Source organism: Rattus norvegicus, chromosome 14, assembly GCF_036323735.1.
Source record: "Rattus norvegicus strain BN/NHsdMcwi chromosome 14, GRCr8, whole genome shotgun sequence".
In the NCBI taxonomy this organism is placed as follows: Eukaryota; Metazoa; Chordata; class Mammalia; order Rodentia; family Muridae; genus Rattus; species Rattus norvegicus.
The window spans coordinates 108,974,832-109,002,201 of NC_086032.1; the positions used below are offsets into that span (position 1 = coordinate 108,974,832).

The window sequence follows — 27,370 nt, forward strand, 5'->3', positions numbered from 1 at the left end:
TCCAGCAATGGAATAGTGTTCCTCTTTCTCCACATTTTCGCCAATATGTGCTGTCATGTGAATTTTTGATCTTAACCATTCTGAGTGGTGTAGAGTGGAATCTCAGGGTCATTGTGATTTATATTTCCCCGATGACTAAGTATGCTTAACATTTCTTTAGGTACCTCTCAGCTATTCAATATTCCTCAGCTGAGAATTCTTGGTTTAGCTCTGTATCCCATTTTTTAATATGGTTATTTGACTCTCTGGAGTCTAACTTCTTGAGTTCTTTGTTTATATTGGATATTAGTCCTCTATCAGATGTAGGATTGGTAAAGATCTTTTCCAAATCTGTTGGTTGCCATTTTGTCCTAATGATAGTATTCTTTGCCTTACAGAAGCTTTACAATTTCATGAAGTCCCATTTGTCAATTCTTGATCTTAGAGCCATCGATGTTCTGTTCAGGAAATTTACCCCAGTGTCCATGTGATCGAGGCTCTTCCCCCTTTTTTCTTCTATTAGTCTGAGTGTATCTGGTTTTATGTGGAGGTCATTGATCCACTCAGAATTTAGCTTTGTACAGGGTGATAAGAATGGATCGATTTGCATTCTTCTACATGCTGACCCCCAGTTGAACCAGCACCATTTGTTGAAAATGCTCTCTTCTTTTCCACTGGATGATTTTAGCTCCTTAGTCAAAGATCAAGTTACCATAGGTGTGTGGATTCATTTCTGCATCATCAATTCGATTCCATTGATCTACCTGATTCTCTGTCTCTCTGCCAATTCCTTACAGTTTTTTCTTTTGTTTTGTTTTACTTTGGTTTTGTTTTTTAATCATTATTGCTCTGTTATATAGCTGGAGGTTGGGGGTGGTGATTCCCCAAGAAGTGTTTTTATTGTTGAGAATACTTTTTCCTCTCCTGGGTATTTTGTTATTCCAAATGAATTTGCAAATTGCTCTTTCTAACTCTATGAAGAATTGAGTTGGAATTTTGATGGGGATTGCATTGAATCTGTAGATTGCTTTTGGCAAGAGGGCCATTTTTACTATATTAATCCTGCCAACCCTATGAGCATGGGAGATCTTTCCATCTTCTGAGATTTCTCAGAGTCTTCTAACCTCATCATGAGACTTTAAATCACAATATTGCTTTTCTGGTATGTGGAGGTATCCAGGACTTGCTGTGGTAGAAGAACTGGGTTCTGAAGATGCCACGTGGCCTTGGTTTCTGTTGCTTAGGTTCTTGCACTTGCTTCTTGACATCTTGTTATCTCTGGTGTTAGCTGGTCTTGCTATCTCTCAGAGTGGCTTGACTCTCCTGTAAGCCTGTGTGTCAACACTCCTTTGAGACCAGCTCTCTCCTGTTGGGATTTAGGTACAGAAAGCTGTGGCACAGGGTCAGCCCCAGGCCCAGATGGAAACCAGAAGGATCATGTTTCAGACTACTCCTCAGCTCTTGTGTCCGGAGGGCTCTGGGCAGGTCCCTCAGAGCTGACGTGGTGGTCTTACCTGTGTTCTCGGGTGTGTCAGCACTCCTGGGAGACTAGCTCTCTCCAGGCAGGATCTGGGTACAGAGAACTATAACACAGGGTCAGCTCTGGGCCCAGACCAAAACCAGAAGGATCCTATCCCAGTCTGCTCATCTGTTCCTGTGTCAGGAGGGCTCCTGGTGGGTTCCTCTTAAGCCAGGCATTTGAGCAGAAGTGGTGGTCTCACTTGTGCTCTCCGTGTTATTTCTGACCCTCCTGTAAGCCTGTGTGTCAGCACCCCTGGGAGACCAGCTCTCTCCTGGCGGCATCTAGGTACAGAAAGCAGTGGCACAGGGTCCCAGATAATACTGTTAATAACAAATTTCCACAAGTGGTATATAATTTACTTTGAATTTTATCTTTTGAACAAATTTCCAAAGATTATTTAACTGAATAAGAAATCAGAAAATTGTAATCCTTACTTACATTTTATATTTGTTTACATAGCATATCTCAATGTCTATAAATATATTTACCTAAATGTATACAGTATATCACTTATTTATTTGTTTTCATATATAGCTATGTAGTGCTAGAAAAGTAATGTGACTCACTCAGAGTTACACAGCTAGGAGGTTCCTTGGGCTGTGCTCTCTAACATGCAGTCTTACCTAATTGTGCCCAGTGACTTTTCAAATGAGAATTACACCTGCTTTTCTTCCATGTAACTATCAGTATTTGATTATCTGTTGTTAAGCAATTAATTTAATAGGTGAAAATGGTAAATGTTTATTTCACAGAAGTGCTTAAAAGGGAAATTAACTTCATAATACAGAATTGTTAGTAGAACAACTTTCACTAGAAAATCTTTCCTGTATGATAAGTATGATATCTGTACCTACATACCTTCATATTTGCTGAATATAAAACAGTGGAAATTGGCTAAGGATATATAACATGGAGATTTCTAGAATGAATCCATCTTCAGGGACTTACCATGTTCTTCATTGGCTTTTTTAAAAAAAATATTATAGCCAAAATGCTTACTTGTAAAAAAAAAATTATAGTTTGAAAAAGGGTTTTTTTTGTGAAAGATATTTTAAAAATCTTAGTGCTGAAAGTACAAACAATGCAGAGGGATTGATACATAAAGTTTTCTTTCTCATCTCCATCTAAACTTAGTGCATGTAAAAGCCATTAGTTATACCAACTGCCTATTTTATTCCCAGTTGTAACTACTATTAGAAATTTAATAAGTATTTGTTGAATAGCAGTCTAACTTTTAAACTTCTTTGTTTTTGTTTTGTTTTGTTTTGTTTTGTTTTTTGTGAAGCTGTGAGTTCTCTGGAGTTGTGAATATTCTTTTGAAGTATGGAGCCCAGTTAAATGAACTTCACTTGGCATACTGCCTCAAGTATGAGAAGTTTTCAATGTTTTGCTGTTTTTTGAAGAAAGGTTGCCTGGTGGTACCTTGGAATCATACATCTGAATTTGTAAGTTATGCAGTTAAAGCACAAACAAAATATAAGGCCTGGTTGCCACATCTCCTGCTTGCTGGATTTGACCCATTGATTCTGCTCTGCAGCAGCTCTTGGTAAGAAATCTTTCTTGTGAGTCTTTCCCATTGGTGATGAGACTACCTCAAAATCAGTTCTTAAGATGTCTGGTCTATGGAGTATGTGTGTGTGTGTGTGTGTTTGTACATGTGTGCACTGGTGTCCTTGTGTATGTGTACTGACCACCATAACTGCGTTGTGTCATAGTATTGACCACTGGTAGCTGTGCTGGTTTGAAAGAGTTGGGGGCTGCAAACAGTGAAGAGGATGTTAAAGCATAAAGTTCTATAAGAAGTGTCTACATGCACGAGGTTAGGAAAGGTGTAACTTTCAGGGTATCTGAGGATATAACTTACTTAGTTCTGGTTGATTATCATGTCAGCCCTTTATTAGAGATTGTATGAATGTTGAGTCAGGATTCTAGGTGACAAGATTGTTTCAACATACTTTGCTTTGACTTCATGCACCCAAAAGAATGAAGTAGTTCTCTTACTTCTATCCTTTGTGAAATCTCAGAATTTGTGCCATCTTTTTGTGTTCCTACCTACTTCTAAATTAGGAAAACTTAAGGATGGAAAAAGGAATTAAATATCGATAGTTTTCCTTTGCTCTCCAAAACCTGTGAAAGAAAAATAATTAAATTTTGACTATTATCCTTTGTCCTCTACCCAACTAAGTCAGTGCCTGGTAGGGAGGGTGCAATATTGAACATAGCCCCAAAGGTTCATAAAATATACTACTATTCTTTTTTAGTTCAGATGGTTTTCTTACTCCATGTATAAGTAGTTGAGATTCCCCACCCCCCTTTGGTTAATACATCCTTGACACATACTCCATTTCTTATATTTGTTGAAATAGAAAAGTGTTAAGAAACAAATAAATGATCTAATTGTTTAGTTTAGCGTTCTTAATTGACAATGCTGGTTTATATACCTCTCTACTAAAAAGTCACTTTACATTCCGGGATATCTGTATCTATCCCTCCCTTTTCTCGATGTGCTTTCTGAGAAACCAACAACTAAACTGCCCTTTCTGTTTTCCTTTCTTCAGTTGTTTTCTTGGAATGCAGAAATTGACCATAAAAGGAATTTGTTTTGTACTAATTGAATGAGAAAAAGAAATTTTAAAAGGGTATAATTGTTCCTAAGAAGTTGAGGTTTTTATTATAGGTAGAAGAGAGCATCTGGGAGATTTCAGAGTGAACATGATCTTTTTACTGAACAGAAACATGTGAGGAGAGTGGGGGTGGAGGGAGGAAGAAATGGGAACAAGGGACCAAGATCCCAGGAGACCAAAAGACCAAGAGACTGGCAAAACAAAAATGGCTGAGTTATGTATGAAAGAGGAGCTAGGGAGAGGCCCAGCCCAGTCACTGGGCTGGAGAGTTCATCATAGGTGGTAGGATAGACCAACCAGGATGTCTCCTTAATGGGTACTTGAGAGGCTGATGGACAGCGCCTGCTCTGATATGTTAACTGTAGCCATTTGTCTAGGGTCGGAGACCTAACAGTTATATAGTAGTTCTGGATTTTTTTTTTTTCTCAAACAATGTAAGGCTGCATAGCTGAACTTGGATGAGTAATTTGCTAGGATTTTAAGTTTTTGTAGTTGTGACTGTATTTCATGTGTATAATGATGTGAGATCTCCTGGAAAATACAATACTGAAGTTTTCATATTCTAGTAATATATTTACACACATTATAGCCTTTAAAAGTGTTTATCATATTTCATATATTATTTTTATAAAGTATGTAGAAAGAGTTAGGTTATGTATTATGTAAGAGAGCTAGAAGCTTAAAGAATTTAGACATTTATTTAGAAGTATATTAGAAATTGGGATTTACTTTAAACCATTTTTTTTTAATTTTCATTAGATTTCATTTCTAACATTTGGGGAAGCCTCTTTTAGGTGGATTGGTAGGGAATCCTGTGTTGTTTTGAAAAAAGAGAGGGAAGAAGATCTGTTAGTGTGGACCTCATATTTTTGTCCTTAAGGCTGAATGTTATGTTAGATCACTCTTTAGGGCTGAGTCTATAATGAGGAAGGTTCTTAAAACAGCTGCATAATATCTGGGAATACTAAGGAGATGGGGGCTGGGAGTGGTGGAGCCATCTCTCTCTTGTGCTCAGCTTAGGGATGAGTGGAGATATTTGAGCTTTATCCTTTCTGGATCACCCTGTGTCTATAGGGATAGACAGACTACATTTAGCAAGACAGCTCAGGTGAGAGGAGATAATGGCAAGTTCAGCCAAGACACTGGTGTTTTTTCCAATGGAAAAAGGAAGTCCCTGCTTTTCAGGAGTGTAGAAACTCCTCTTGGGGCCTCTTGGATTGCTGCACACAAAGTTATTCCTCTTCTAGGAGTCTAATGAAGTTGCCTTAGTTGTATGGATACTCTCTGTGGGTTTGCTCTGGTTTCCCTTTCATCATTAAGTTCTTGTAAAAATAAGAGCCTGGTATTTGCTTATATGGTTAGTACTAGAAGCAGATACACACACAAATATTTATTTTCTGGTTGCCTGTTAATATGTTGTTCATAACAGGGTTGATTCAGTCAGTGACGACATCCTTATCTTTACTTTGGAATTTTCTAATTGGAAGAGACTTCCTCCAGCTGTTGAAAAGATGCTCTCAGTTCGTGCAAACTCCTCTTTCGCTCTTCAGCAGCACATGGGTAAGAAAGCACAACTTTCAGCACACTGCTACTTTTTCTTCTCTTGATTCTCTACTTATGTTGAATTTTTGTAGATTTTTCAGAGAACATAGTAAATTAGGGATAATATGGATTTCCTCATATGTAGAAAGCATGGAGGAAAGGGTAGTAATTTCCTCTGAATTATATCCGTTCATAAGTTTAGCCTACAGATCTTACAGAGAACAGCAGTTGACTATTTTTACTCAGTGATAATCTTTTGCTTTTCTAAAGATACATAAGCAAAATACTTAGTTTGTATTCAAAAGTTTACTAAACTTAATATTTCTTTAGAGATTATTATAGATTTGTGTTCTATCTGTAAAGTTATCATCTCTGAAAGGAAATATTAACATATTTTATTTGTACCTGTCTCTACTAATAATGTATTAACCTGTTTGTATAACCTGTGAACTGAGTGAAAATTCTGTGAATTGATTATTTTGTTGTTGGTGGTCTTTCTCTGTAGTCCAGGCTGGCCTAAAACTCTTGGTACTCCTGCCTCTACTTCTTGTGTCCTGAGGTTACAAGTATATGTTTCCTCATATACTTGATTGACACTTATATGACTATTCTAAAACAGATTTTTTTTCAAACTTTACACTTATTAAAATTTTATTAGCCAAAAAATTAAAGACTACTCAGTGGGATATTTTTAATTTAATTTAATTTTTTTATTCATTTTACATCCCACTCACTGCCCCCCTCCCCATACCCCTCCTCTTTGAGCAGGTGGGGGCCCCCTGGATATCAACCCCCAACCCTGGTACTCCAGGTCTGCAAGACTAGGTCCTTCCTCTCCCACTGAGGCCAGAAAAGGCAGCCCGGCTATAAGAACACATCCTACATACAGGCAACAGCTTTTGGGATAACCCCCATTCCAGTTGTTCAGACCCTACATGAAGTTTCAGCTGCACATCTGCTATATATGAGTGGGGAGGCCTAGGTCCAGTCCATGTATGTTCATGGGGTTCAGTCTCTGAGAGCCCCAAGGGTCCAGGTTAGTTGATTCTGTTGATCTTCCTGTGGAGTTTCTATCCCCTTCGGGGCCCTCAATCCTTCCTCCTAGTCTTCCATAAGAGACCCCAGGCTCCATCCACTGTTTAACTGTGTTTGGTGTCTGTTTCTGTCTGAGTCAGCGCTAGGTGGAGCCTCTCAAAGAACAATGTGTTCTTGTCTGCAAGCATAACAGTGTCATCAATCACTAGGGACTGTGCTTGTCCATGGGATGGGTCTCAAGTTGGCCATTCCTTCTGTCTCTGCTCCCTGCCCCATGCCTATATTCCTTGTAGACAGAATAGATTTTATTTTATGTAAGAAGTTCAGTTTAAATATAATATATCCAAAGTACTCCTACATATTTTCTCTGATTTATTTAATTTTGATTATATGTTATAAGATTACGTGATTTAAGTTGGGAAAATTTTTGTTTCATGTCTATTTTTATGTAAAGTGAAACTTCTTCAAAAACAGTTTGAATAGGTTTTTAACAAATCAACCTATACCTATATAGAAATGGCCTGTAATTTCTTGAAAAATTACATTTTAGTAAATTTTTTCAATCTAAAGTGCTCTTGAACTTAGGCATATACAGACTGTGAGGAAAGTTTCTGTTGAAGAAGTTTTCTGTTCAGAGTCTCCAGGTGTTCCAGTTTAGAATTTCTTTAATGATTATATGTAATTCTCATCAATAGTATTTGCAGATACTTTTCTGATTTTGTATTTGCATCATTAGAAAACAGATATTTATTCAAAGCAGATAGAAGTGAATTTGAAAACAAAAAATTAAAAAGGGCACATATGCCAAATGGGAAAATTATTGTATGTCTAGATTTTCAACCTGTGGGTCATGACCCCTTTGAGGTCACAAATTGGATATCCTGCATATCAGATATTTACTAGTAGCTTATGCTTCTCTGTCTTTTCTCTAGCTACAACCTCTTTTCATATATATATATACATATCTCCAGCTCTATATATCCAGTAGCCATTTGGATGTCACTATTTCATATTTTACATATGGATGTATCCACAATTGAACATGCGATTTTTCTTACAAAGCCTTGAGTTCTTTCCGTTTTCTAGTTCTATAGGTCTGAGAGCTTTGAGGAATATTATTTTCCAAGAGAATGACTTAGAGCCATTGAACTGTTTGCTATTTATCTTATTCACAGTAGTGATGTCTCAGTGGTATGTGTAAGTTTTTTTTTTTTTTAAAGGCCTATGCCGCCACACTTGGCTCTTTTTTATTTAAACTTATTTATTTATTTATTTTTATTTTATGTGCTTTTGTGTTTCTGTGTGAGGGTGTCAGACCATGGAGTTATAGACAACTGTGGGCTGCCATGTGGGCGTGTGTAGATTTTGCCCCCTGTTTGCAAACAGGTTTTGAGTATTATCTAGGTGGTAATATATTCGATTCCCAGGCCAGTTACACTGGTTTATACCTGTCATCTCTGCATTCAGATAGCTGAGAGAAGAAAATCACAAGGTCACGGCTAACTTAAATCTTAAAGAGAGTCTAGCCTGTGGCTACATAGCGAGACAGTTTTAAAATCAACAAATAAGATAATACTTATATAAGAGTTCTTATTTTACTTTATAATGAGGTAAGAACAACCATTGTTAATTTTATGCATTAATAAGAAATATATGCTGGGATGTGGTGGCGTATGCCTTTAATCCCAGCACTTGGGATGCAGAGGCAGGTAGATTTCTGAGTTTGAGGCCAGCATGGTCTACAGAGCAAGTTTGAAGATAGCCAGAGCTACACAGAGAAACCCTGTCTCCAAAAAAGAGAGGGGGAGGGGAGAGGGGGAGGGGAGAGGGGGAGGGAGGAGGAGGAAGGGGAGGAGGGGGGAGAAGGAGGAAGAAGAAAGAAGAAAAAGAAAGAAAGGAGATCAAATTTCAGTTAAACCTGAAATAGCTCCAGCAAAAATACATTATGAATGCCTGTCATACCTTGCCTATCAGAGTAGCTAAGGCATTAAGGTTTGGTTTTTATATGGAAAACCCTGTCTCAACAATGGAGAGAAGGGGAAGAGGAGCTCGTATCAGTGACAGTTCAGTTAGCTGCCATGTTTACAATCCTAGCTTGAACTGTCAGTACTACAAAACCTACAAAACACAAAAATAGCTGAGTTCCTAAACATGATCATAAACTGTGTGTTTGTCTTAATAAAAATACTGTATTCCAGTCTCTCAAATCTTTTGGAGGGTAATAGGTAATAATTGTCAATCCTCTGCATCATATAGTTTTTTTCCTGTTTTTCTAGAAGATTGTCATGTAATATATTTTGATCATGTTTTTCTTCTTGAATTCTTTCCTCTACTTCCTCAACTTCAGATTCATTCTTTCTCCTTCTCCCTAACCTCTTCCTTTCTCTTCAAAACCTCAAAAGATGAAAATCAAAACAACCAACAACACAGAAATTAACACCAACACTATTGCACCAATATATCCTACAGGCAGACACATTTTAATTAAAATCTTTTTTTTTTTTTTGTCAAGTATGATGCCTGTAGTCAAAGGCAGGAGGAGCATCTCTGCTTAGGATAACCTGGACAAGGATAGCTTGGACTAGTGTGTACAGGCAACATGGACTACAATTTCCCTTTTCGTTTCTAGTATTATTGGGTATTTTTTAATCTGAGAGATAACTGTATCTTTTTTTTGGAGCCAGAACTTTCAAAGAGATATATTCCTCTAACAGAAGGTATGACACCAAAATTTTGCTAAGTATCTGTTAAGTCTATGACTCATCAGAGATGTGACTATGGTTTTTATTTTATGCAAAGTTTTGTCCCAGTCACTTGTCTCTTAAATATTGTTTGAGCTAATTCCAACAACTGAGAGCTATTTATACCTTTAAAATTTTCTAACTTCAATAACTTTTTAAAATAATCTGAGGCCCACTGGGTGGCAAAGAAAAATTTTTAACAGCTGTATTTAGTTTTTCTAAAAACAACTTAGTGAATTTTTTTTTTTTAAAGTCTCCTTGGTCAGTGTTGGACAGAAGGGAAAATCCATTCTTTTTTTTTTTTCTTTTCTTTTTTTTTTTTCTTTCTTTTTTTTTCGGAGCTGGGGACTGAACCCAGGGCCTTGCGCTTGCTAGGCAAGTGCTCTACCGCTGAGCTAAATCCCCAACCCTGGGAAAATCCATTCTAAATAGCTTTGTCTTTATAGTGCTGGGTCAAAGGTGCTTACTGCCACTGTGGCTTTTCCATGGTTTCTGAAGTTCAAACTGAGGCTGTCATGCTTTCACAGCAAGAGATCTTACATACCCAACCATTTATTCAGTCCACTGTTAGTCAAAATTATGTTTGTTTCTTTCTCCAGCCTCTGTTCCAAGTCTAACCCACCTTTGTCGTTTGGAAATTCGCTCCAGTCTAAAAGCAGAGCACCTTCATTCTGACATTTTCATCCATCAGTTGCCACTTCCCAGAAGTCTGCAGAGCTATTTGCTCTATGAAGAGGTTTTGAGAATGAATGGGATTCTAGAACCAGCAACTAATCATGATGGAGAAATCAGGGAGGCCACCTGACACAGGTCTTTTAATTCTTTTTAGTCACAAAAGATGGCGTGTGTGATTGTTTGGATTTGGGGATAATAGGAAATATAAATGTTTACAGCTTGGTTTCCCAGTTCTTCTCTTTCCCAATATTGTGAACCTTATTCATCTTGCCTTACTCAGTTTATTTTCAGTGCACTTTGTTGAACTGTGGTGCTGAATGTGACATCTTTCTACTTAGTGTTCATGTTCACCTTTGCTAGAAGCTAAGGATAGAATCCATAAACTTCCCAGGAAGAACTTATAGCCTCTGTTCTTTTGAATGATGTACCATTGTTATTATTTTATTTAGGGATGAATATCTTCAATGTTTATAAAGAAGAATTTTCCTCCATGTTATAATCTGTTCTCATTTCTTAGTTCAAGCAGTTTTATGAGGTGTTGATACTCTTGCATTTTCACATGTAAATTCAGGGGTGACTTTTTTTTAAAGAACATAAAAAATCGGGGCTGGGGATTTAGCTCAGTGGTAGAGGGCTTACCTAGGAAGCCCAAAGCCCTGGGTTCGGTCCCCAGCTAAAAAAAAAAAAAAACACAAAAACAAAAAAACAAAAAAAAAAAAAAAACAACAACAAAAAAAAAACTCTACAATTTTGGGGGCTGGGGATTTAGCTCAGTGGTAGAGCGCTTACCTAGGAAGCGCAAGGCCCTGGGTTCGGTCCCCAGCTCCGAAAAAAAAAAAAAATCAGTCATATTATTATCTTCTGCCCTCCCCCCCCCCCCCCCGCCAAGGTTTGTTCTTTATACTTTTTTGGCAAAAGATAAGCCATTTTTAGTGTGCAAAGACAAGAACACATCTAAATTCAAAGGCATGAACAATTTTATGTCATCTTTAGAAGTATTTTACTGCACTTAGAATATTAATAAAGAAACTTGAAAGGGACATTCATACAACACTATCTATAGAGAAAGAATGGCGCACATTTCAGTAATTTAATACTAAATGTAATAGCCAGGTTTCATTTAGCTCCAGAGTAAGAGGGCAGCTTTGTTCCTATTGATCACCAATAGTCAATTATATCACATTAATATAATGTTTTTCTTTCTTAATATCTGGATGTATTTTCAGATCATGAATGAAATAAGGACCTCAGAATACTGCCTTGTGAATTTTTACAACTGTTTTATCTAAACCTCAAGTCAAGAAAAATCAAACATGATCAAATCTGTTATCTAGGGGATTAGAAACTAGCCTTAAGAAGAAGGTACTAGGGTGTGGCTGTCATGACAGGCAGCGCAGGAGGCAAGCTTTCACGTTTACCAGCAACCTGTGATTGGGTAGATCAGCTGGGCCCCTCTCTGGTATAGGCCATTGAAAGAAGCACAATGAAGATGGACTTCATGATAACTGATTGGGAAGAAAAACTCATCTTTGCATTCAAGTCTAGTTTGGTGAGGATATAAAGTTAGGTATTGAAAATGAGGCAGAAATTCTGATTGTTCAGTTAATAAATATATTCCAAAATTTAATTTTTTTAAAATAGTGTGTCTTTTATTTTTCAAACTCTGTATCAGGTTTTGTTTTTGCTTATGACCAAGTGTATGTAGAATGCTTTAAAAGAGTATATCTTTTACTGTATTTTGTTCGTGTCCAAATGTATTACAAAACCCTGATTTCCCATAAGTTATCATTGTGGTCTTATTTTTTAAGTCCTGAAAGTCAATATAGATAGCCCCTAGCTGATAAATTTTTGACTTTACAGTAGTGAAAAGGTGGCAGGCAACTCATAGAAGCTGCACTTTGAAGCTTGATTTTCTCCTAGGCTAGCAATAACAGTATTCTCTTGGATTTTGATGGTGCTGAGCAGTGATAGTGTTGTGACTCCTGGCCAGCCATGTGGACAGGAGGGTGACTGTAGAGGGCATGAGTGCTCACAGATAAGTAATGGAGAAACCAAGGAAGTTAAACACATAGGCTTATCTCTTCAGTTGATGGGTGTGTACACCTGTTTTTCCAGGCATGTGTCATTGTGTCAGGAGTTCCATGTGGGTAAAGCTGAGACCAGGAGGTCCATTACTTAGGTCCTTGTGTGACTCGAGGCAGTTATTTGAAAACTCCTGCATTCTAAGAGCCAGTGGGGACCTCAGGCATCTCAGAATCACATTCCCTTGGGGTAGTGTTTCTTAGTTAAATATGGACACATTTGACAACTTGAACATACCGTTATAGTAGTTTTACAATCGTGCCATTCCCATTTTCCTTGCCTTTAAAAAAATTTTTCTAAACAAACAAGCAAACCAACAGCCGCAAGGAAAACTTAGTAACTCTGACTTTACAGGGGGTTTTTTGTTTGTTTTCTCTTTTTCTCTCACCTTCATGGCCCAAATGCTGGGTTTTTGGTTTTGTTTTAAATCTATTTATCATTGTTACTGCTTTATTAAGTGACAAATGCTCATTGGTGCATAATGCCTTGCAGCAAATAAACAATTATTTTGTCCAATAAAATCCTGCCATTTTAATTATATGGAACTGATTGTGCATGCTTTTTTTCTGTGTCATATGGTACAGCCTCTACTGTATTAACATCAGTAGTTCACAATGAGGTCAGCATATGTTATATTTTTTTAATGAAGAATTACTTTGAATAAGTTGGATGTAGATTTTAAGTGATCTTGTGGAGTTGCTTTGATGAATAAAATGTTAATTGAAAGACATTTATTAATCTTTTAAGAAATTCTCATAGAGGGGTTGGAGAGATGGCTCTTCAGTTAAGAGCACTGACTGCTCTTCCAGAGGACCTGAGTTCAATTCCCAGCAACCACATGGTGGCTCACAACCATCTGTAATGGGATCTGATGCCCTCTTCTGGTGTGTCTCAAGACAGTGACAGTGTACTTATATAAATAAAATAAATCTTTTAAAAAAAAAGAAATTCTCATAGAAATAAAGGAAATGACATTTAAGTGTTTGATTTGAAAAGAAAATACAGGATTTTAAAAAAAATTAAAGGTAGAGGCAGGAGGATTACAAATTCAAGGCTATCCTCAGGTACATAAGCACTTAGAGGCCAACCTAGGATATGGATGAGTCCTCAAAAATATTGTGTGCCTGTGTGTGTGTGTGTGTGTGTGTGTGTGTGTGTGTGTGTATGTATGTGTCTGTTTGCGTGTAAGAGAGAATCTTTACACATACATACATACATACATACATACATACATACATACATACACTGACCCCCCCTAGACAAAAGAAAGGAAGGAAGATATAACTCATCCTCCTCCCTTCTAGGTCCATTAGTTTGTCTTTGAGGTTTTTTTTATGGTTCTAATCTATGCAGGTTAAGGGACTTAAAAATACATATAGTCAAAATTAACCGATTTCACAATGTTTCCCGGACTATTCTTTGTTTTCTTTATTGTCTACAAAAAGGGGAGGTACTAGAGTCTGTGGTGGAGTGATATAAACGTTGGGGGCTTGGTGCATTTGGACTCTGAGAGGACTCTGTTACACTCAATTCTCTCCTTCCATCCAGGGGTGAGTCTTTATCACCCCTTGTGGAATGTGAGCTTGCCTTGTTGGGCCCAACTTAACATACATTTTCTTTGTCTTTTTTCCTGCTTGTAGCTTGCTAGACATAGTTTCCCTTTCTATTCATGAAGGGTTACCAAACTGCTCTGGGGAGTCTGAAGAGAGGCCAGAATCAAAGTCTTTTTCATACAGCATTGGGACTACACAACAGCCCGTCTGGGCTGAATACCTTCCTTCTCAAGGCACAGATCATCACAGCAGAGGAAGAGTGCCCTTCATCTTCACCCACAGGTGGTACTCTAAATATGGGACAGCCCATTTTCCCTCTTCCACTATATACTCAATAAAATAACAAGTAAATTAATGGAGTTTCTAGTTATTTATTTGTTTGAGCTGGTTAAATTCTCCCTGAAGATCTCAATTCACCCCCCGAATCCCACCCCATTCTTCGTGTGTGTTCGTGTGTGTTCGTGTGTGTGTGTGTGTTCGTGTGTGTTCGTGTGTGTGTGTGTGTGTGTGTGTGTGTGTGTGTGTGAATGTCTAAGTCTATCTGTGAACTATTTGAGCATGCTTGGTGCTCACAGAGATCACAAGAGTGGTGTCAGTAGTCCTCGGACAGAAAAAGCAGCCAGTGCTCTGAACTGCTGAACCCTGTCTCCCAGTGACAAGTTTTCTGCATGAAACCAGTCATGATTTCAATTTGAATGTTTTAAAACTCACTATCCTTTGATGTCCTTGCGTTGTGACTTGCCCACCCTCCACATTGCTCCAATTTAGGGTAGCCATGCCTGGTGGCAACTAACAAATGAATACACTCATGCCTAGGTCTTTGGAAATGGTAATGAAATTGATAACACACCCTAAAAGAAAAGGGATGTCACTTACTCTCACCCAGCCTCCTGTCAGCTCAGCAAGTTCAAGACCAAATTTGGACAATATCTACAAGATTTCACATTCTTAGTGTTGAACGTTTAGGTAAATAAAGCTTGCACAGAAATTAAGCACCTAAAATCCTAGGCATTACTCTCCTGTTCTTTTAATTTCTTTTTACACCAACCAATGATTTGATTTTAAGTAAGTACACACACCCTGTAGAACCATTGAATTTGTATGTCTTACCTACAGAGTTTACCTGAGGCTTAAAGGACTGGAACACCCTGAACACAGCTCTATGTATTGGAAAGTTTACCTAATAAGGATGATGGCTTCACATAGCCAAATGTCCCCACATTATTTTTAACTTCAGCAGTTCATCTATGGCAGAATGGCTTACTGCTTAGCTAGTTGGGGTGGTTGAATATGCAGAAAAGGAACACTTGTTAGTAAACTTTTACTGTTGTATTTTTCTGGGAGGGGGGGCTTTTAAAAATATGATAGAAATTATATTTCTACACTACATTTTGATTATACTTTCCCATCCCCAAACTTTTCCTAGATCTTCCCCACCAACTCAAATCTACCCTGTGCCCACCCTTAGGTTTGGTTGTATATGAAGTTGAGACTCCAGTGGGGGGAAAAATGCTCTGTTCTCCTATGGTTATCAATTGGAGCTGACTTCTGTGCTTGGTATTTCAGACTTGTCTCCTTTATCCCCTCTTAGAGTTGTGTTTAGACCAGTGTCAGTCCTTGGGTTTTGAAAAAAATTAAAGCAGGCAACTATTGCCTGCACATATCAAAACTGTTGGCTACTATTTGAAGATAGTGCTCTGTAAAACTTAATACAGCAAAGTTGAATACAAAGTACACAAAGGGGAGACTATAACAAAATAGGATTTCTTATGTACATAAAAAATTTTTTTCTTTTCATTTCTTTTTTCTTAAGAAATTCAGGTTGTCTCAATGGTATATATCTTTAATCCCAGCACTACTTATTAAATAAATTTTTCCGGGGTTGGGGATTTAGCTCAGTGGTAGAGCACTTGCCTAGCAAGTGCAAGGCCCTGGGTTCGGTCCCCAGCTCCAAAAAATAAATAAATAAATAAATAAATAAATAAATAAATAAATAAATAAGAAATAAAATTTTCCTCTCATTTATAGAACAACTGTAATTGAAGGACAATATTAAAAAAAATTTTTTGGTTCATTTTTTCGGAGCTGGGGACCGAACCCAGGGCCTTGCGCTTCCTAGGTAAGCGCTCTACCACTGAGCTAAATCCCCAGCCCCGGACAATATTAAAATTAAGGATAATCCTTTCCTTCATTCTTTTTTCTTTCTTCTGTTTTTCTTTCTTTCCTCATTCCTTCCTGGGATCACTCTACAAAATGGACTGTTATGTGAGGTACACTTAAGTGACTTCTACCTTATGCTAGAGAAAAATATGAAGAGCATCCACCCCACCCCCCAACCAATAGCAGTGTACACAATAAAACAGGTATTAGTTTCTCTGCCTTAGGGCCTCTGTGAGTTCATGATAATTTTTCTGTCTATAAATACACACACATGCATATGCACACATTTTCATAAAATATATTTCAAAACAGGTGCTTATTCTGAATCTCATTTTATGTCAAGGGCCAGAAGTGTTTCCTTTCCACTCTCAACATGTAAATTGGATTATATCCCTATCATCTAGAAGATAGGAAGCACAGAGAACAACAACAAAAAGACAAGGCAAAGAACTTTAGAGAGTGATCGATTGATCACTTTGGTTCATTTCTTTCCTCTGTCACCATGACCTGTAATCCAAACAAAAGAGAACATTAAGAAAACATAAAACAAACCACCTCAGAGTCCTTGTGTTGCTTCCAAGTCCAAGTTGTAAAAGACAGATGCAATGATAATCAGAGTGCTCAGTGGAAGTGGGTATGAAAGACCCACCCCATGAGTCTTAACTCAGAGTTGCAACAGGCTTGAACGAGCCCAGGCACGCCCATATACCTAGGGCCGAGTCACCGTGAAAACTAACAGACCATAAAAGGAAAGGAATGCAGAACAGACCAGGAGTACCACTCACAGGCCACCTGGCAGGAAGAGATAAGCCCCCAGCCCCCGACATCCAGGACGCCCCAAACCTGCCAATGTGTGTAGCTATACCTTATTACCTCATCATGTGAAATAGCCAATCATATGTGAACATGTCTATGTGCCTCGTTTGAATCCACCAATCCCCGTAACTGTGCATCTGCTTCTGTACGCCCGCTTCTGCTTCCCCAATCCCTATAAAAGCCCCATGCTGGAGCTGCTGGGCGCGCAAGTCCTCCGAAGAGACTGTGTGCCCGCAGGTACCTGTGTTTTCCAATAAACCCTCTTGCTGATTGCATCCGAGTGGACTCGGCTCGGTCATTGGGCGCTTGGGACTCCTCCTGAGGGAAAGGTCCTCTCTGGGGGTCTTTCATTATGGGGGCTCGTCCGGGATTTGGAGACCCTCTGCCCAGAGACCACCGACCACCCACCGGGAGGTAAGCCGGCCGGCGTTTGTCTTGTCTGTTGTGTCTTGTCCTGTGAACGATCGATCAATAGGCTCAGATCTGGGGACTATCTGGGCGGGCCAGAGAAGGAGCTGACGAGCTCGGACTTCTCCCCCGCAGCCCTGGAAGACGTTCCAAGGGTGGTTGGAGGAGAGGGAGATCCGGATCCGTGGCGCCTCCGTCCGTTTTCGGAGGGATCCGCACCCTTGATGACTCCGTCTGAATTTTATTGGAGTAGAGGATCCAAGACCCTCGCTGACTCCGTCTGAATTTTTGGTTTCAGTTTGGTACCGAAGCCGCGCGGCGTGTCTGCTTGTTACTTGTTTGACTGTTGGAATTGTTTGTCTTCTTTGTGACCTGACTGTGGTTTTCTGGACGTGTTGTGTCTGTTAGTGTCTTTTTGACTTTTGTTTCGTGTTTGAATTTGGACTGACAACTGTGTTTAAAATCTTGGACCGACGACTGTGTTTGAAATCATGAAACTGTTTGCTTTGTTCGTCGAAGAGTTTTACTTGGTCCCCTTAATGCTTAGTGAGTAAGAAACTTAATTTTGTGGACCCTGCTCTAGTGGCGGTGTGTTGGTTGATAGCCAAAGTTAATTTTTAAAACATAGTGTTTTGGGGGTTGGGGATTTAGCTCAGTGGTAGAGCTCTTGCCTAGCAAGCACAATGCCCTGGGTTCGGTCCCCAGCTCTGAAAAAAGGAAAGAAAAACAAAACAAAAACATATAGTGTTTTATCTGTGCTTATGCTCGCAGCCAGCTGTGATGAACTGGGAAAGATTTAAATTTTCCTTGGGAGTAAGGAATCTTAAAGGCGGAGTTTCAGCCGGTATGGCACTTAGTGCGTAGCTGCCTAAAAGATCAGAAATGCTGTCAACAGGCTATAAAAAAAGGGACAGGCGGTGTTAGAAATGCTAAGGGAAGAACTATCTAAAAAGGCTGAGAGCGAGGTGGGAGAGGACTATAAGGAAAACAAGAAAGGAATTTCTGACATTTGCTCGCAGAAGGAGAGCGCTCATTAAGAGAAGTTCTTTAAGGAAGCCTGCCTTATCTGCTGTCCTTATTCCAAGGGAGGAGTCAGTCTCCAACATTAAATTACTTTTCTCGCTGATCATCATTAACATGGAGAGTGCCTTTGGTCCTATCCCCACAGCAGCCAGTTCCTGCCCCTATGGTTAAAATGCCCCAGGTTGGGGGACAAAAAGAGCCCCTAAAATAGTTTCAAAGAATCTACAACTGTGAAGAACTTTGTTTTGCCAGTCAGGATTAATGTTTTCTTTTCCATGGGCCTATAGCCCACTGAGACAGTTTGGTAAAGGGCTGTTACTAAAGTCCTGAAAGCCCCAGGTGAACTGGTTACAATTCTTTTGTCAGCTGCTTAGTATTTAGCACCCAGGTTCTAACCATCTCTCCATCCTTTTGTTATTAGTTGTTACTAGAAGCCTAGTGTCATTTGGAGGCTGGTTCTCTTGAGAGGCAAAGCCACCAAGCTGACACTGAAGGGAGGTAGGTACTCCTTAAGGGAAAATCTAAGCCCAGAGAGACAGCCGGTAACAGCTAGGCTGCCTCTCTGCTCGCCTTTCTGTTTCATAGACAAAGCTTGTGCTTATATTTACAGTGGCCTTTTTGTCCAAAAAAAAGGCCTCCTGGTTTAGCTGTGTGACTAAATGCTATTTGTCCTCTTCAGTGGACCTCTCTCCTCTAGATTCCCTTCTTGTTTTCTTACCATCCCACGTGAGATGCTTGTTAGTAACTGTTACAGGTCTTCTTTACCACCGAGGAAAGACAGAATCCTACTAGAGGCCTGAAAGAATGTTCCAGACATGGCTAGAAGGCCCTCACTTGTGCCTGCTCTCTTCAGACGCCTGAAGGTAGGGAGTGCCAGGTCTGCCCCCAGGCTCCAAGGGTGGGTCTCCTAGGGGCTGGAAAATGCCCCACCAATCTGGCTAAGATAAGGAAAGGGTATGAAGAGAAAGTTACAGAAATTTGAAGGGTTAAGCTAAGTTGCTGAGAGTTAGTATAAGTTACAGAGAAAGTAAGGTTAAAAGAGAAAGAGAAAAGAAGGTAAAAAGAGCAGAAAGCTAGGGAAGAAAAGAGACAAAAAGAAGAGGAAGCTAGAGAGCTAAAGAGAGATAAAAGACAAGAGAGGAACATATACTGGCCACAGTAGTTAGGGAACCTAGGAAGACAGTACCTGGCAACAGAAGAGAATTCCTGGCTAAAGATCAGTGTGCCTAATGCAAAGAAAAAGGACACTGGGTCAGGGACTGCCCAAGAAAGAACAAGAGGGGCCACTGGAGAGCTTCTTGGTCCTAGAGTGCTGGCTATGTGCAGAGATAGGAGGGAAGCCTGCCCAGTTGTTTTATGGATACAGGGACCCAATGCTCTGTGCTCCTATGCTCCAGTGGGCCAGTATCCAAAGACCTTGGGTACAGGGGCCTACTGGCAACAAACAATACTTATGGACTGCCCGAAGAACAGTGGACCTTGGCGTGGGCCGGGTAACCCACTAGTTCATAGTCATCCCTGACTGCCCCCATCCCTTGCTCATGAGAAAATTGCTCCCCAAAATGGCTTGCGTGGGCTGAAATGGCTGGGTGAGGCCATGTGTAGGCATGTCTACAGACTGTGTATGCGGAGCTTAAGACCTGTCTCAGTGCACCAGTACCTGATGCTGGGAGATGAATGGCTTAGCGCTGTTCTACTTGGAACATATCACTCCTGCCAGCCGGGCACTAACAATTATCACCCAATCCAGGACTTAAACTGTGATAGAGTGGCTGATGTTTGCCTTTGAATAGAGTGCCCCAAAAGATGGGACCACTGGTCAGCTGCCATGGACTAGGTTCTCCACCTGTTGGGGGCAATCTGGTCACCTTGCTGCCCAATCCTGACCTGGAGCCACCACAGCACGAGTGTCAAGCACTGGCAGAAGCCCATGGGTGGAGGAAAGACCTCTGCGACTGGCTGATTGACCCCTGCTGAAAGCCGAGGCTACCTTGTCCACAGACGGGAACAGTTCTCTTCATGAAGGTCAGAGATAAGTGGGTGCTGCCATGGTGGACAACACAATGTCATCTGGGATGGCTGAACCTCTACCCCCCCAGTACATCAGTGCCGCAGATGCCTTTGCCATCTCTTGGATGCCCTGGTGAAGCCAACAACTGTGAGTACTATTCATTGCTCAGGATACCAGGAGGGAAGAGATTCAGTGGCATTGGGCAGTAACAAAGCAGATAAAGTGGCTCGGGAAATGGCTATGCAGGAGCCTATCCTGGTTGCAGGCCTGCAAGAGACAGCCACTGAGAACTAGGATCGGACTAAGGGATGGCCTCACTTAGAAAAGGCCCAAATTGCTTAAAAGATAAAGGACAATGGCACACTTGAGGGGAAAGCTATACTTCCCCAGAGAACAAAGAAAAGACTCACTTTGCCAAATACAGAAATGGACTCATTTAGGAGATAAAAAGTTTGTCCAAGTAGTTAAGTGTATGTAATAGACTTTAAGATTTTAGCCAGAGAGGCAGTAGAAAGTATAAGGTATGTCAATAAGTGAATGCTTAGCAAGCAAACAGGGCAAAGAGACCTAGAGAGTTTGGTGAAAAGTCGAAGTGAACTTCACTGAGATAAAACCAGAAAAATATAATCACAAGTATCTCCTAGTGCTTGTAGATACTTTTTCAGGAATAGATAGAAGCTTTCCTCACCAAACAAGAGACGGCCTCTGCAATCATCAAGAAGATACTGGAAGAAATCTTCCTCCGATTTGGAATGCCCAAGGTAATCTGGTCAGACAACGGCCCTACTTTCATTGCCAAGGTAAGCCAGGGTGTGGCCAAGTATTTAGAGGTTGATTGGAAATTACATTGTATTTACAGACCTCAAAGTTCAGGACAAGTAGAGTAAATAAATAGAACTCTAAAAGAGACCCTGACCAAATTAACCATGGAGACTGGCACAGACTGGGTGACACTCCTTCCCTCTTGCTCTCTTCAGAGCAAGAAATACCCTCCCAGATTCAGCCTTACCCCCTTTGAGATCTTAAATGGGGCCTCAGTCCCCCTGACTGTATTAGATGATGTTACTGAACCAATATGTCATAGTGCCATAGTAATAATGATTTGTGTGCTAGGCTAAAAGACCTACAGGTGATACAGAAAGAAATCTGCTCAGAGCTGGCAGCAGCCTATGCCCTGGGGACCCCTGAGACATCTCACCAGTTCCAGGTCGGAGACTCGGCTACATACGATGGCACCGAACCCAGATACTCACTGGAAAGGACCATACCTGGTGCTGCTAACCACCCTGACAGCCATCAACTCTCAGCCCTCACCAGCCGTGTACTAGCTGGGACCTAGAGGGAAACTCAGATCTTCAAAAAGCTCCCTAGACTTAATTTCATGTTTGCCCCGGGTTTTATCAAGATAGGTGTGGGGATAGGCTTGATTTCTATTACAAATGATGTAACATTGCATATGTTAGTACTCCTAACACTTCTTGGGACTGTGCCTCAGGGATCACAATCTGTACAAGTTTAGAAGTTCTAAAAGCTAGTCATGACCTTGGTGTGCAGGTTTAGATAGTGTCCAGATTGGAATCCTGATGCTAGAGACTTAGTAAGAAAAAAAAAAAAAGAGTTGAGAATTACTTAAGGCTATCTAGGTGCTGCAAGGGCAGCACAAGGACATCTGCCATTGCCCTGCAATGCAAGGTTTATAGAGAATTCAGAACTGCCATTGACTCAGATATAAAAAGAGTGAAAGACTTTTTAGCTGACCTCCAAGAATACCTAACCTCCCTCTCAGAGGTAGTCCTTCAGAATAGGAGAAGATTAGACCTGATATTCCTTAAAGAAGGAGCCTGTGTGCTACACTGAAAGAATGTTGTTTCTATGCAGACCATACAAGATTAGTGAGAGATAACATGGCTAAGCTCCGAGAACGCTTGGCCCAGAGACAGAAGCTGTTTGATTCCCAACAAGGCTGGTTCGAGGGGTGGTTTAACCGATCCCCTTGGTTTGCTACCCTGGTGTCCACCTTGATGGGACCCTTAATCATCCTCCTCCTAATCTTCCTCTTTGGCCCCTGCATTCTAAACAGATTGATGCAGTTCATAAAGAACAGACTCTCAGTCATTCAGACGCTTGTTCTCACCCAACAATACCAGAGGGTAAGACAACAGGAAGAGATTCCTTAGAATTCTATTTGAGTAAAGGATTTTACTCAAGTCTAAAAGAAAATGGGGGAAAATGAAAGACCCACCCCATGAGTCTTAACTCAGAGTTGCAACAGGCTTGAACGAGCCCAGGCACGCCCATATACCTAGGGCCGAGTCACCGTGAAAACTAACAGACCATAAAAGGAAAGGAATGCAGAACAGACCAGGAGTACCACTCACAGGCCACCTGGCAGGAAGAGATAAGCCCCCAGCCCCCGACATCCAGGACGCCCCAAACCTGCCAATGTGTGTAGCTATACCTTATTACCTCATCATGTGAAATAGCCAATCATATGTGAACATGTCTATGTGCCTCGTTTGAATCCACCAATCCCCGTAACTGTGCATCTGCTTCTGTACGCCCGCTTCTGCTTCCCCAATCCCTATAAAAGCCCCATGCTGGAGCTGCTGGGCGCGCAAGTCCTCCGAAGAGACTGTGTGCCCGCAGGTACCTGTGTTTTCCAATAAACCCTCTTGCTGATTGCATCCGAGTGGACTCGGCTCGGTCATTGGGCGCTTGGGACTCCTCCTGAGGGAAAGGTCCTCTCTGGGGGGTCTTTCAGGTATTATTATATAAAGGTTGCATAGTAGCCAAGATGGTGGCCAACCACACAGTTACTGGAAAAAATATTGAATAATAACCTATAATTCTCCCTCTCCTCCATCCTTTCTCAGACATGAATAAAATTTTAAATTAAACTTAATGTACAATGAACAGAAGCCAGGTGTGCTGTTTACCATCTTTAATATCCATCACTCAGGAGGCTGAGGCTTGTACAATTTTGTGAGCTGGAGAGAGGCTTAACCTAAGGTACTGATCTTGTAAGATTCAAACTAAGGACAAAGGCTGCCTTAGGGAAACTCCAGGTGGCTGGGACTTCAACACACTGTCCAAAGAATTTAGGATAACTCCCTCTTCTAGGAAATGAGCTAACCACCCTTAGCAGTTCCCTCCCCCCCCCCCCCCCGTCCGAGTGAGTGAGCTAACCTCATGCCAAAGATATTTTCCCACCAAGGGCCTCCAATGAATTCAAAGGACAATAGGCAGCCACCAATGAATTTAAAAGGTAATAAGCCCCAATGAGAAATAACCAACTCATGCTGTAACCTAAAGCCGATACCCTGAAAAAGTATAAAAAGTGTGTGCTTTTGTTCTTCTGGGTCACCTCTGTCCCGTTTACAGGGCCACTCAGCGCACTGGATCATCAAAGCTCTTGCTTGATTGCATCACTCTCCGTATCGGTGTTTTTGTGAGTGGGACCTCCTAGAAATAGGGCTGATCAGGTCCTACAACTCCACAGCTTCATTCAGAGACCTTTGACTCAAAGTTATAAAAAGAAATATCAAGAAATAGATATAAATTAACTTGGAATAAAGCTAAATAAATAAACAAATAACAAGGGAAGGCAACACTGGGGTGGCATGGCTTATAGAGGAGGGGGAAACACTGGCTTGCCATTCCCTCCTTAGTTAAACAAAGGAGAGAGAGAGAGAGAGAGAGAGAGAGAGAGAGAGAGAGAGAATATGAATGAGAATGGTGATGATAATCATAGCTCTTGGTGGGACTGAATTTGCCTACTCTGTATTCATAGGCTCATGCTGCCATGATCTGCATGCATAGCCAGCTTTCTTCCTTTTTCCTTTTCAATGGTTATCAGATGCAGTGAGCTAAAAAATGGGGAACTTCATGAATCTTCTCAACTGAGAACTGGCCTCTTCAAGAAAAGCAAAGAGGTAAGGGTCTAGTGTTTGGTAAGGAGGAGTTGTAATGTCCCAAGTGACAGGAGAACATACATTCGGTCTGTTCTTGCTGACCATTTATTCCTGACTAGGACCATCAATCTGACCTCCACATGCAGGCAAGAGATCCCGAACTGAGGGTGAGAGCCCAGAAGAATTGGTCAATGAGCTTAGAATCTATGAGACAGTACACAATTATTATAGGGAGGGCTCTGATTTCCTTTGCTCACCACCCATCATCAATTTGGGTTCTTGTGCTTTTGAGACAGGGGGATCAATCATCTGGAATTTAATGAGAGAAAGAGCAAACAAGGTAGTAAGAATTCAAAGCATATACAAAGCAAGTGGGCAGTCAGATATGGATATTGAGATAGAACACCATGTCTCCTGTTCCTGCTGTCCCTTTCCTGTTGTGCTTCCCTCAATGTGGGAACATACAACCTGAAACATGCTTCCCCTGAAAGCCAGTTTTCTCATGTGAACTCTGTCTAGATAGAATATTAAGTGTCCCTAAAGACAGAGAGCTTAGAGGAAGGAAGGCTTGGTCCCAGTGTTCCTCACATAAAGAACAACAGAAAAGCATATTGTGATTTATAAATTTTGTATGTCTTAGGTCCTTGGCCACGGTGTCGGCGCCTGCACCGACACGGTACCGAGAATCAGGCGAAAGCCTGTGGGATGAAAGAAACACACACACACAGGTTATTCGTGTCAAGCCAGAAGAGGAAGAGAGCCTCTGGTTTCTTTATTGACCAAACTATATATCCAAAGAACACCACTTAGCAGGTAACTGTCAAGCACAGTGGGGAACCCTGGCTGAGACTTCGGTAACAAAGGACCGACTATGTGGCCTGAATAAATTAGGGAAATAACCAGGAAGGCCAGCCTAATTCTGACTCAGGTGAGAAGTACCTGGCCAGACTGTTCCCAGTTGGGGACAAAAGGCTTCCACATGCAAGGGCAGGGCTCAGCAGGGGTCAAACCTTGCTGGAGACCCAGAAGGTTCTTGTTCTGGCTGACAACATTCTGTGAATGTAAACTTCTTGTGCCATAAATTACAGGGAGGGGCTTTTGATCCTACAATCTAAGACTAAGGCCACACAGTGACAAAGCAACCAGGCCCAAATCCAATATGGCTCCCACAACTCCTCCGTATTTCTTTTATAAAAGACCATTAGGTGGAAGTAGTGGTCTTGAAAGATCTCCCGCAGAGGGACCCTTACTCAAGTCTTGGGAAATCGCGGACCCCAGACACAGAGAGACCATTTTGGATGTAATAAGCAAAGGCGAGGTTTATTACGGAGACCTATTACAGAGATCTCCGGGCCGACACGTATCCCGCGCAGGAGACAGAGGTGTCGGCCCCGAGAGGCTGGGAAAAAGAGTATTTAAAGGCAGAGGCTGTGAGCACCAGGGGATGGGGGATGTCAAAGGGGAATGCACCACAAGTTACAAGATTGTTTTATGGCTCCAGGAGATAAGGGGACGCCAGAAGGTTTTATGGCCCCCTGGTTCCTGGAACAGAGCTACTAAATCAGGAGAAGGGTTGGGTCTTTAGGTCCTCATTATTTTTAAAAGTTTGTCAGAATTGATGAAGCATCTGTATTTGAAACACCTCTGGTTAGACTTGGGCTGCCCGGTTTCTTGGAGTGCTCTCTGCAGGACACAATGGCTGAAAAGCACAAGTAGGGGCTTATCAGGGTCTGGAGGATGGCCCTGAGTGAGCTGGGGGGAGATGTCTTCCTGTCAGACGTCTCATGAATCAGTCCCATTAACTCAGGCTGGTTCCTGCATTCCTTTTCTTTATGGCTTGCCAGTCCTGCCTGAACAGTGTTTCCTGTGCTCCTTTATCTTTATGGCCTGCTAGTCCTGGCTGCAGGGCTTAGCCCTGGGTCTGTGGCCTTTTGGGGTTAACTCTTTTAATTTTATATTTCTAAACCTAGAATTCGTATAATTTTCTTTTCAGTCTGAGAGAGATCAGACATGCCTCACAGAGTGCCCAGCTCGGCCATGGCGAGCCACCCTTGCAGTTAGGACTGCACCCCAATGGCTAGGAATGAAATTATGTTGTAACACACCGTTCTGGGCTAACCGTGTGTGGTTAAGGAGGGAGAAACTGGGCAGAGGAGCATTTGACCGGCCCGTACATTTAAACGGGGCGTAGTCACCTCTGTCTTAGGATCGACCTCTCGAACCCCAGCCTCTCTGACATAGGATCACCTTGTCGCCCTCAAGGGTCCGTGTCTAGATTGGTCAAGGGTCAGAGGAAGTTGCCCGTCGCTGAGGAAAACTACATCAGGTCATCTTCTCATTCCTCTTACTTGAGCCCAGGGGCGAAAGAGTAGGAGCCAGATGATAATAATTTAGGAGATTGTGGAAGTTGAGCCTCTCCGGATAAGTAGTGGGCACCTAATCAAGTACATTGTCTTACTGGTTCTCCTCAGCATGTGAAAAGAAGCACAAGGACCGTTGTTGAGCCGCTCCTGTAATAAAATTTAGAATTCCCAATTGTAAACAACTACTCCAGAAAGTTCATCCACTGTGCTTGCCTAACAATAGAATGGGGGGAGGGTAACTCCAGACACTGCAGACACAATGGCTGCAGCAGTAATGGCTGCTACAATAGCAGCGAAAATAACGTATAGCCAGGACAGTTCAGGATCAGCCATTCTTCTCTGGAACAACCAGCAGGCAAGGGAACCATGTGTGAGATCTGTACAACCAGGGCAGAGTTCCCCAGTCTATAGCAGCTTCACGCAGATGGCATTCTTGTGAAGCTATAGACTGTAAGATGACAACACCAGTTAAGGCAGCAAGAGTCACCAGGGGAATGAGGGGGACAGGGTTAACAGCTGGAGTCCAGTCTTCTCCAGCAAGCAACAGTGTACAGAGGGTCAGAGAGCAGGCCATAGTGGGATGGGACACACGCAGCGGTAACACTGACTGCAGCAACACCAAAATCTCTGTGATGACAAAAGATGAGGGGGAATCTTCCATCTTCCTCTCAGGGCAGAGGAATGACTCTAGGGACCCCAACCACGAGAGCTGAATCTTCATGTAACCAGGATCAGCAAGTCTCAGCAACCACCTCTGGCAGCTGGCATACTCCTGTAACATCCTGTAGAAAAAACACAAACATTCCCTCTTCCCCATAAAAATATCTGGACAGGATCAGGTCAATATGTGGATCTTTCTATTTCACCTAGGCAGAAGTATGCCTAGTTGTAGAGTGTCATAAACACTCAGAGTGTTCCTTGGCAC

General features: G+C 41.3%; 1 protein-coding gene and 1 long non-coding RNA gene across 8 annotated transcripts in view; both read left to right on the forward strand.

Moving 5' to 3' along the window:
- Positions 1 to 14,108, forward strand: part of Asb3 (ankyrin repeat and SOCS box-containing 3) — a 128,622-nt gene extending 114,514 nt beyond the window's left edge. For 4 of the 7 annotated variants that reach the window (XM_039092258.2, XM_063273443.1, XM_063273445.1 and 1 more), the window contains 3 exons: positions 2,787 to 3,047; positions 5,555 to 5,685; positions 10,043 to 12,930. In XM_039092258.2, coding sequence (XP_038948186.1) covers positions 2,787 to 3,047; positions 5,555 to 5,685; positions 10,043 to 10,248 — 598 coding nt within the window. In that variant the 3' untranslated portion in view covers positions 10,249 to 12,930. Of the gene's footprint in view, positions 1 to 2,786; positions 3,048 to 5,554; positions 5,686 to 10,042; positions 12,931 to 13,840 lie in introns of those variants that run through there. The other 3 variants (XM_063273444.1, XM_039092259.2, NM_001108864.1) reach the window with 2 other exon arrangements.
- Positions 14,109 to 15,769: 1,661 nt separating this feature from the next.
- Positions 15,770 to 27,370, forward strand: part of LOC134481883 (uncharacterized) — a 50,167-nt gene continuing 38,566 nt past the window's right edge. The window contains exon 1 of the long non-coding RNA XR_010057772.1: positions 15,770 to 17,143. This is a non-coding gene — a long non-coding RNA (uncharacterized LOC134481883). The remainder of the gene's footprint in view (positions 17,144 to 27,370) is intronic.